Source organism: Malaya genurostris, chromosome 3 (genome assembly GCF_030247185.1).
Source record: "Malaya genurostris strain Urasoe2022 chromosome 3, Malgen_1.1, whole genome shotgun sequence".
NCBI lineage: Eukaryota > Metazoa > Arthropoda > Insecta > Diptera > Culicidae > Malaya > Malaya genurostris.
In genome coordinates this window covers 66,625,587-66,634,606 of record NC_080572.1, presented here as the reverse complement: position 1 = coordinate 66,634,606, position 9,020 = coordinate 66,625,587, and the positions used below count along the sequence as shown (strand labels likewise).

Here is a 9,020-nt window from a genome sequence, read left to right as displayed (position 1 = left end):
TAAGTGGACTAAGAAGGCTTTTTTTTAGATTAGCATCACTTTCAAAATAGGCAACGCAAATGTCAAGCACTAGTTTGGAAAAATGATGCTGACTGTGTGACATAAACACTGAAGCATGCTTTTGTGAACTACTCGAATCAATCTGAATCAATTGGTTTCAAAATTAGTATCCGAAATTATTTAATAAAAGTATGAAATATATTTTTATGAGACTATTATGAAAGAAGAGAAGGGCATTATCACACCACTAGGTGGATTAAGAAAGGTTTTTCCATTCAAAATTATCAAAAGACTTGCCTCAAGTGCATGAACCTTGAAAAAACTATACAAATTTTGAAAAATTTAACAGTATATAATCAAGAAAAACAGGATCATCACTTCTTTGTTCAACATCATACAAAATCAAAAAAGGTTCGTGTCGATTTTAAGAGGTAAAAGATTTATTAACTAAAACAACAAAAAATCGATTTCTCATGATTTCTGTTAATTTCAAGCTAGAATATGATTGTTTTAAACCAAATTCTCCGCGTTGATTTTCTACATCAACAATTAAAAACATTTTTTTTTGCTCAATTTTCTTAAAGATGGCTGAACCGATTTTAACAAGCTTAGACTCGTTTGAAAGCTACTATTAGGCCATCGATCAACTTCGAATATCAAATGGCTGTGACTTTTGGTTCCGGAGATATACGCTCTTATTCTGAATAACGACGTATTGATTTTTCGATCGAATGTGGCCTACCTTTGATTTTGTTAGCGTTATGGGGAATACAAATGAAATACGAGGGAAAAAACGATACGACGTTATTCAGAATAAGGGCGATAATGGTATAAGTGACGTAACCGACAAAACACGTTGTTTTTTATCGCTCTAATGTATATAAGAGTGCCAATATGTTGGGATCACCTCTAATTTCGTTAAGCGCTATTGCTCAAAAGTTTAAGTACCTCGAAATAAGTCCCCATGCCAAATTTGAGCTAAATCGGACATACGTAAGGGGTGCTATCCGGCGGTTAAGATTTGAAAATTTTCGATTTCAAAAAGTTACCATAGGGGGGAGTACATGAGATTTTCGAAATTGAAAATTTTTTTGTTATGTCAAACGTCTTAGAATTCCATGAAACGTCGAGATTTAGTGTCAACTCAAAAAAAATTTTTTTGAAAATATCGACTTTCAGGAGCTTAGAAAGATTTTGAGATTCCAGAAAGTCGATTTTTCGAAAAAAAAATTTTCAAGATGACATTAAATCTCGACGTTTCATGCAATTCTGAGACTTTTGGCATCAAAAAAATATTTTCGATTTCGGAATTTTCATGTATGATCATTAAAAATGTCATTACTGAAAAATTTAGCACAGCATTTTAATGAACGGTACCATGATAAAAAATCATGAAATCATGAAACATGTCTTCTCATGAAATTACATGAGCAAAATAATCGATATCAAATAAATTTTCATGGGAGATGTCTTATTGTTCATGATATCAATCATTTTGCTCATGAAATCATGAATAATAAGACATGATGGACATGTTTCACGATTTTATGATTTTTAGTAATGCTTCCGGCAATGGATTTTTGTCCGTGTACTATCGATAGTGGAATGAAAACTGACAGCGTAAATGCAAGTTTTATTTATTTTCATTTGATTGTCACCTTTTGAGACATTAATAACTTCCATGTGGTTTCTATGAAACTTCTTATTCTATTTGAAAGATGGACGAACAATATTTCACGAGATCATCGATGTTAATGGAAACAATCCTCTGTTCAATCTCTGAAAAGAAAAAGTTCATCTATTAGTTAGTATAATTATGAGCAAAATGTAACTTTATGATAATTCTCGTGATAAATAAATCCAATACTCGTGTAGGTATTGCAGCTGCAAAGCATGGTTTGTATTGGCTTTAGAAATTATACACAATTGGCGTTTTTCATTGAAAAACACTGGTGGCGTAGATTGCTCTGGTTTTGCACTTTCGAGCAGAAATGACATTAAAACACCGTCAAATATTTGCACTTCCCGAATATATATTTTTTTCTGATGAAAATACCTTCGAAACGACACCTTAAAATTTTGAATTAATCGGTTCATAGAATTTTGTGATATCATGGTCATCGCAAATGACTACAAAAAGGATCAGTGGTCAATTTTCCTTACCTTGAAATAAACAAATCAAGCCATCTCCGGATCAGCATTAACATAAGAGATCAACTATGATTCCAGAATTGATCACGGCCAATAGGTTGCAAATTGTTCTCTTTGGAATCAACATGCTTGGGAATACCACGTTGTTTTACATGGTGCAAGCTGCATTGATACCTAAATGCTGATTAATACCTACGACGGCCACGTCCGAATGCAGATATACTTGGAAAGGGAAAGATTGTAAGTTCGATGCATGTTACATTTCCACATGCATAACAGCAAAAGATAGTCTGTTAGTAAATGTGCTACTAATATTGTCATGTGATTGTTGCTCTGCGTAGCTAGCTACCAAAAAAGTTTTGAAGTTTTATCGTGTTATTTATTAACATGTACTTTCCACTGAATATACAGTGTATGACTGTCGTACAACGAACAATGCTTACCATAAACTTTTTTAATTGAAAATGGTGTCAACAGAAGCAACGAGTGAATATGATTCAAGCAAATTGTACTCTTGAGAGACGAGAAATATCACAAAATGAGAAAAGGACATTTGCAGGATGAAACAATCTGAAATAAATAGATAAGAAAGAATTCTTTCGAACAATTTTTTTATGCGAAGTTTCAGAGTTATGCGATTTTTTTATGCGAATTTTCAGAGTTATGCGGTTTTTTATGCGTTTTTTTTGCGGTACGTAAATTCGCATAAAAAATGACTTCAGTGTATATAATCAACGTTATCTCAAAATTTATTGCGACGATTCATTTCCATCCATCTCAGCCAGCAGCTGATCTGTGTTGACAAACGGGGGGAAACCAACTAGTAGAAAACCTGTTTTAATCCACCTAGTGGTGTAATGATGTCTTTCTCATATATATATATACCACAGTATTAGTATTCTATTCAAAATGTTTCTCTTCGATTTTTGAAATAAACCAAGGGATTGTTTGTGCATTAACTAGTATAACATACAGTATGAAACAGTGCTTTACTCGCGCAAGTTATTCTTAAGAAAACTAAGTGAGTTCACTATTGTATGTACTTCCAGCAATGGAACTTGAGAATCGCTATAATCGAAATCGGTTCGTACGGTCACCAACTAACAAACAAGATTTTATTCAAATTTTGAATATTTTATACGATGTTACCATCGTACTCTAAACGACGGTTTAAACTTTTGTTGAGTCCGAACTTATGCTCGAAATCGGTTCGTACGGTCACCAACTAACAAACAAGATTTTATTCAAATTTTGAATATTTTATACGATGTTACCATCGTACTCTAAACGACGGTTTAAACTTTTGTTGAGTCCGAACTTATGCTCGTTTAAAAGCTACTATCGGGCCATTGATTAAGTTCGAAGATCAAATGACTGTGACTTTTGGTTCCAGAGATATGATGATATAAGTGACGTAACCGAAAAATCGCGTTGTTTTTTTTTACCGCGCAAGTTTCTCGGAGATGGCTGAACCGATTTTAACAAGCTTAGGCTCGTTTGAAAGCTACTATTGGACCATTGATCAAATTCGAAGTTCGAATGACTGCGACTACTGGTTCCTGCGATATGATGATATAAGTAAGGAGTGTATCGAAAATAAGCTATCCACAATTTTTTCTTTCAAATTCTGATAAAAAACGATATTTTATTCAAACTAAAAATTGATCCTTTATTGTACGAGGGTAAACTTCAGCATAAAGAAAACCGGATGAAATTTAAGTTATTCCTTCACGAGTTTTCGAACTTTTGATCGAACGCTCTTCATCAAGCTCCGGAAAAGTATTGCATCGCATTTTTTAACGCTTGAGCCCAAATTTTTTTAAGCTCCTGCATGTTCCTAGCTGTCTTACCAGTCTTCTTGGATACCCTCTTCACGATTACCCAGTAACGTTCGATGGTTCGAAGCTGAGGGCAATTTGGTGGATTGATATTTTCCTCAACAAAATTTATACCCTTTTCCGCAAGCCAATTGAGAGTGGTTTTGGCATAGTGAGTCGACGCTAAATCCGGCCAAAACAGTGGAGGTGTGCTATGCTTCTTATGTAAAGGCAGCAATCTCTTCTAAAGACACTCAGATGGATAGATTTCTGCCTTTATAGTTCCGGTAGTGTAAAAATTGCTTGTCATACCAGTACTTTCCGACCGAATTTCTCCACTTGAATCGACCTGTCCGCATCGCTCACATCCTCCCCAACGACGACAATAAAGTATTGTTGACCTGGAAGGGTTTTTGAGTCCTCCTTTACATAAGTCTCATCGTTCATCAAAACGCATGCATCCGGACACTGCAAAAGACGCGAATACAATTCCCGGGCCTTTGTTACTATTCGCTTCTTCCGTTCTACACTTTTTTTTCGAGATTTTCTGCTTCTTGTAGGTCTTCAGGTGATTTCGCCTCTTGACACGCTGGATCATTCCGACACTCGTTCTTGCTTTTTTTGGCCAAATCACGTATTGACCTTGATTTGTTCTTCATGATTAAAGATACCACTTTCTTGTCCAGTTTCGGGTTGGAAGAACCGGATTTTCTGCCTCTTTCTGGTAGCTCATCCAAAGAATATTGTTCCCCAAACTTATTAATGATGGTTTTAACACTGACATGATGAATTCCAAACCGCTTCGCCAATGTTCGCCTAGTAATACCCTTCTCACTGCGCCATGTGTCCGAAACCTTAATTTTCACTGCCTTCTCAATAGGCGACATTTTGAAAACGCAGAATTTCAACCGCACAAACAAGTAAACAAACGAAAGCTGACAGCCAAACGCATAGCATGCTGTGATCTGAGCAATAATAACCATCACAAATACATGCGTACAACACAAATATATGTGGATAGCTTATTTTCGATACACTCCTGAACGTAACCGACAAAACACGCTGTTTTTACTACTCTCATATATAAGGGTGCCAATATTTTGGGATCATCTCTAATTTCGTAAAGCGCTAGTTCTCAAAAGTTTAAGCACCTCGGAAAAAGTCTCCATACAACATTTGTGCTTAAATCGGAATTTTTTCGAATTTTTTTTCATATCGACTTTCTGGGACTGGGACTGAGATAATTGCAAAGTCCCAAAAAGTCATACATACACACACATACACACAGACATTTGCTCAGTTAATTGAACTGAGTCGAATGGTATATGACATTCGGCAATCCGGGCCTCAGTTGAAAAATCGGTTTTCACAGTGATTGCATAACCTTTCTGTATGAGAAAGGTAAAAACTTTCACTTAACACAAGGGGTCTACCGATAGTATATAGTTCGCGCAGTTCAATATAGGTGGAACTAGTGACCCACGAAAATTTATTTTAGAAGAATTTACTCGTAGTGTCATATCTGTTAATCTGCGGTGATAGTTTAGTGAAGAGAGTCTCCAGATTTGAAACAATGAAAGAATCTGGTAATCGAAAGTAGGAAAATAGAAACTCCTGCAATTGTCACGACATGGAAGAAGGAGCTCAGTACATGTCTTCTTGGATATTTTTTCCGACGGATTCCATAAGGCCTTGAAGTTGATTCAGTTCGGAGAAAGATAATAGGGCTATCATCCTCTTAGGAGACCCAAGCCCCTCAGTTTGCCATTGTTGTTTATACAATAGACAAACTTATATTCTCAAGACATCGTCCGATTGAACAATCAATTGAACGCCTAATGCAACCATTATTTACGACATAAATGCCGAGTCTATGGATCTATGCTTGGCTAACTTTTTTTTGCCACCGAATTCAATAAGGTCTCTAGACACATTCTGTCTGGAGAAGGATAATAGATACAATCAATCTCCCAGCTGACTACAGTCCTAACCGAGGTGCTGTTGCTATGTCACAGAAGGAAGAAACTAATCGCCTCAATCATATTGGTATCACGTTTTATTTTATCCGAGAACCTGTTGCAAAAGGAAAGGTTCAAATCAAATTACACAGAATGAATGTGTGCTGAAGTCAATTTGTGATCCTAAGTGTAACTGCTCTGATCTGACAGAACTCTGACATCTATGAACGGCAACACAATCATACGGTTCAGTTTTTTTTACTTTGTTTCATTTCTAGTCGTAAAATTGTAAGCAGGATTACGTTGGACCGCAACTACAGATCGATCGAACCCTAAGAACACAGAAAACAGACATCCATTTTTAATTATCACCATTTAGCAACTCGCCTATAAAAGCCATTTAAGTAGACCTGCAATCGTTTATGGGCACTTTCCTTTGAATTGTAGTTCATTTACAAAACGGTGTATGCAATGAATCATCCACTTGTATGATTCACACAGTTTCTTGAAAAAATTCCCAATCAATTCGTCTGGAATTTGATTCGAATTTCATTATGATTTCTAAATGGATTCCGAAACAGATGCAACAACCGATTCGACTCGGATAGGTTCAGAATCGGTTTTTGCATCTGATTCGGAATTCATTTTGAAATCATACTGAATTCCGAATCGAATTCTTGACTAGTTAAGGAGCAAGACTCTTTGCAAACGTATGAGTAATGTCAACAATGTGTGCGTAATAACAAATTCCGGCGCTTATTTTCCTGATTTTAATCAATAAATCTTCCATATGGTTGAAAAATATACCAATCAGTTGATTCTGCTTAAAATTGCAATTCAAGAAAAGCGAAAATCTTAGTCTAAAACTGTTCCGTTTTCCTTTAAACTGCTCGAGAAAAATTACTTTAATTCCAGTTTACTTCTACAAACACATTTGATTAGCGACAAACACATTCCTATATGGATTTCCTCTTGCAGAAATTATTGCGATATATAGGTTTACGTACCTTCTATAAATAAACCCGCAAAAAGGAACCTTTAATTTAACACGCGAAAGGCAATGGATATGAAATGTTATCGTACAACTATTTATTATTTCCGGAAAACTGCTTTTGTAACAGAAATATTTAGTTTTGTTTATTTTGTGTAGCGCAATCTAATACAAATGCATTGAAGCAGAGTTACTACCTTTTTTATTAGGGAATTAAAATCTTCATTCATAAAATATAAGCAATTTTCCATCAAACGTTGGCGAAAAATTAATCAAAACTGATATTTCATCCAGAAAGTCAGGCTTAACATTCATTTGACAATAAATTTTTGCTAAAGAAGATTGTTTGAAACTCAATCGTGCAAGCCACTTTGATAAACTGGTTTCACTGCATTTATGAATACATAGATCTATGACATACGTACCAAATAAAATGTACGTAATACACAAATTACCAAAACAAGTTAACTTGGTTTACTCTTGATCCTTAACTGGATTAGATTAGTTGGATGTATGATTGGATGTTTCGTATAACCATTCAACATTGGTTGAACCTTCATCGAACTTAAAATCTGTTTCATTTGTAGATGTAAAACCTGTTCGTAGAGTTCAAATATAAGCAGGAACAACTTAGGTCATTTTTTGGAATTTAATGTAACATTTAACACTCTTATAATTATATAAATACACTGGTGCGTTTCTTCTTTTTCTATTTTTTCTGATAATAACCATGTTCATGTATCGGGCACATTCGAAATGCGTAGGCATTTTACAGTATTTCCTCATAAGAATTTTATTTTTATTTGGACAATAGATGGATTGCGCTGTATACGATATAGATGATATTTAGTAAGTACACACTACTACCCCATCTTCAATGTAACATTCTTCAGGATTATCTCAACGTACATGTTTCACATCACACCAAAGCTTATCAACATGATTTTATCATTTCTATCTGCTCGCGTAAAATCAATCATCCACTTATCAATAGTTCGTGTTCATACTTTTGGTGATGACTCACCTTCACGTTTTCTAGTTGGCTTCTTGCAAGGCCTTACGTTTTATCCGTGCATATGGACCGACCGCTGGGTCCATCACAAAATCGTACATTACTCGAACCCAGGATGTGTGCTGCGGTATAGTGTCGTAAAACTCCGGAGCTATTCTTTTCACTTCAGGTAGTCTACTGCCAGGAATCGCAGGAAAGTCATGATGCTCATTATGATATCCAACATTAAACGTGATCCAGTTCAATGATCCATAGTATGAGTATGTTTCGAAACCTTTTGCAAACATGTAATGTTCGGCGATGAAATGACCAGCTACCGGATGAATGCTCATAGCTAAGAATGTACCGATCAACAAATATGCTAGCATTCTCCAGCCAAATATCAACACCACGAGACCATCGAACGTAATTTGAATCACTGCGTTGATAACTTCCAGTTTTTCCACCGGAAGTGGATTCACAAACAAAGGCCTCAAAGAATAGAACAATGGCTGTAGAATTAGCCATATGAATTTACCAAATGCATTGCAGAATAGTTTCGCTTCCAGAATACTTGGTACATCTGGATCCAGTTTTTCGTTGGCCAGGTATCTATGGTGCAGTATGTGATATTTTTTAAACGATACCGATATAGGAATTCCGATCGGTAAGTTGCACCACATTCCAAAGTAGCGATTTGCCAAAGGTCTACCATAACCGAATGCCATGTTATGTGATATCTCATGATTCGCTAGTGTTAAAGAATGGTTGATTACTCCTCCGAAGCAGTACGCCACCAACGTGATTATTTTCCAGGATTGATTCTGCAACAAATACATCATAAACACTTGCGTCAGAACCATCGCGGAAACGATATATTTGAACGTTGGGTCCGGTCCGTATAGATTCTTGATCTGTGGATATTTCTTCAGCATGGCGTTGCGCCTTCCAATATGTGGCTGTTCGTCGTAAACCCACTCGAAATCGTTTCGCGATACGTGTTGTCCCATTTTGATTCAATGAAATATAAATTCAAGGATGAGAAATGTTGGTGTTTTCAGTTTATTTATTTATGTACAACTGGAACGTATTAGAAATTTTAGCAACACTTA

General features: G+C 35.8%; 1 protein-coding gene across 1 annotated transcript; it reads right to left on the bottom strand.

The window, feature by feature from the left end:
* Window positions 1-1,654: 1,654 nt before the first annotated feature.
* Window positions 1,655-8,973, bottom strand: LOC131438646 (sphingolipid delta(4)-desaturase DES1-like). The gene is made up of 2 exons (XM_058608799.1): window positions 7,942-8,973; window positions 1,655-1,779 (listed from the first exon to the last, which is right to left on the bottom strand). Exon 1 carries the CDS (start codon window positions 8,916-8,918, stop codon window positions 7,953-7,955), a length of 966 nt encoding a protein of 321 aa, XP_058464782.1. The 5' UTR covers window positions 8,919-8,973; the 3' UTR covers window positions 1,655-1,779; window positions 7,942-7,952.
* Between the last annotated feature and the right edge of the window lie 47 nt (window positions 8,974-9,020).

Coding starts and splice junctions, on each gene's coding strand:
- LOC131438646 (XM_058608799.1), bottom strand. CDS start 8,918: ATGGGACAACACGTATCGCGAAACGATTTCGAGTGGGTTTACGACGAA.